Genomic DNA, 1,993 nt, shown 5'->3' on the forward strand with positions numbered 1-1,993 from the left:
TGTGAGTGTGTGTGTGTGTGTGTGTGTGTGTGTGTTATAAGTTATATAGTTATGTAATTTTGAATAAGTAAAAATTAGAGAAGGAAAATCCATGCAGAGGTAATAGAATTTTAAATTAAAGTGATAAAAAGGGGGAAAAAACGCCATGCAGACTGCTAAATTACCAGGTCTCATTTCTGGCATGATGGACCCTAATAATTATATTTGTGATATCAGCTCTGTGACCTCATGTTTCATGTGTCACCTTGCGTTGAATAGACCCATCATGTCATCATCCTCTTCTGTGAAGTTTATATTGTCCAGACCGCTGAGAGGAGGAGTGTTTGAGTCCGTCTTTTTCATCTCCAGTCTTCTCTGGATGCGCTGCACTTGTTGCTCTTGAAGAGCTTGAAACTGAAGCCTCAGCTGCTCCTTTATTTCATCACTGTCACCATCCATCCCTGAGAGATCAGAGACAACATGACACATCTGACAAATGGCATGAGAGCTTGTTTATGCAAGCTAATGCAGTTATAGATGAGAGCTGTCCAAACATGCTTCAGAGAAGGAGAGCACATTACACCTGCTTCAGCTCATTTGCATTGGTTGCCTGTTGCAGGCTTGTTTTTTAAAGCACTTTTTGTCCTTTTATATGATTTTATTTTTAGTATTATGTTTACTCTGTGTTAATGTTTATAAATTCTGGTCTGTAAACCCCTGTGAGCTGCAATGTGACATGCAATAATAAAATAAAAATAACATTTATTTTTTTATTACTACTACTACTCCTATAAAGCATATATGTATGATATTAGAGCAATGTCGATTATTTTAGACAAATTAACGTTTAAGTTAACATTATTATATAATCTACAGTCCGGAGAGGATTCTCAAGCGGTCCGTTTAAACCTGAACAAAAACTTACCGGACGACGTAAGATTCCGCTCAGTTTAGTTAAGAATTGGCATTGGGATTGACATGGTTATGGTTAAAATAAATTCATAAAACTATATCTAAGAGAGTATAGCCCGTGATTTAATAGACACTAAAAGGTTTCCAGTCCATTTGTAAACACGACCGTCTCCGTGGAAACGCGTTGCCACGCTCTCAGAGTAAAAAGGTACAAAAGATATCACTGGAGCGATACCTTTAATTCAAAGTATTACTATGTACTATTTAGGTACTAATATGTGCACTTGAGGTACTAATATGTATCTTTAAGGCACTAAAAACCACCCTTGAGGGACAAGTAAGGCACACATGGGTACCTTTTGAAAGGGTGAAAAAGCTTTTGTACCTTTTTTCTACAAGTGTAGGAAGTGCGTGCAGAGACGGTCTATGGCAGAGACTCCTCTGATAACCTCACTGGAAGTCACTGCACATCTAACTAGGCTGTGTTTTATTAGTACTAAAATAATAGGTCATTGTTACAAATAATTGGAATGTAATTATGTAACACAAACATCTGTACAATGGTGGGAGCTTAATACATGTCTATATACAAATATTAGAAATATTAGAAATTATAACAAAAAATCATAGAAAGTCGTCCATATATTGCTCCAACTCTTTTTGAAAGGATATACTTTTTTTTAAAGGCCGAAACACTCAACAAAAGCCTAAAAGAAATAACTAAATTCCTTATCAGAGAGACAGAGAGTGAGACAAGTGTGGAAATTTTTTTTAGATATTTATAATAATGTAGTAGGCCTACATATCATATACAAAGGAAAGAAGTTGCACACAAGAGGCAAACCAGCATGCATCTCAACAGGCAAGCCAGCAGCACAACAACAAAAACACTCTGCAGACAGAGAAATTCAACAGGAAGCATGAGCAGAGCTCCCTCTTTAGGCACTGTAGACCTTTTATGCTCCTTGATCCTTCATAAACCAATCACGGGTGAAGAACACTTTGGTCTCATCCAGTCCTGTGAAATAGCAACATATATGTGCACACACACACACACACACACACACACACACACACATACACACACACACACACACACACA

General features: G+C 37.1%; 1 protein-coding gene across 1 annotated transcript in view; it reads right to left on the bottom strand.

The window, feature by feature from the left end:
• Positions 1–927, bottom strand: part of LOC107660421 (coiled-coil domain-containing protein 13-like) — a 12,130-nt gene extending 11,203 nt beyond the window's left edge. Inside the window, exons 1-2 of the mRNA XM_016449718.1 lie at positions 905–927; positions 245–440 (exon numbers count right to left, since the gene is read on the bottom strand). Coding sequence (XP_016305204.1) covers positions 245–438 — 194 coding nt within the window. The 5' untranslated portion in view covers positions 439–440; positions 905–927. The remainder of the gene's footprint in view (positions 1–244; positions 441–904) is intronic.
• Positions 928–1,993: the final 1,066 nt, after the last annotated feature.

Source organism: Sinocyclocheilus anshuiensis, unplaced genomic scaffold, assembly GCF_001515605.1.
Source record: "Sinocyclocheilus anshuiensis isolate Anshui unplaced genomic scaffold, SAMN03320099.WGS_v1.1 scaffold1635, whole genome shotgun sequence".
Taxonomy (NCBI): Eukaryota; Metazoa; Chordata; class Actinopteri; order Cypriniformes; family Cyprinidae; genus Sinocyclocheilus; species Sinocyclocheilus anshuiensis.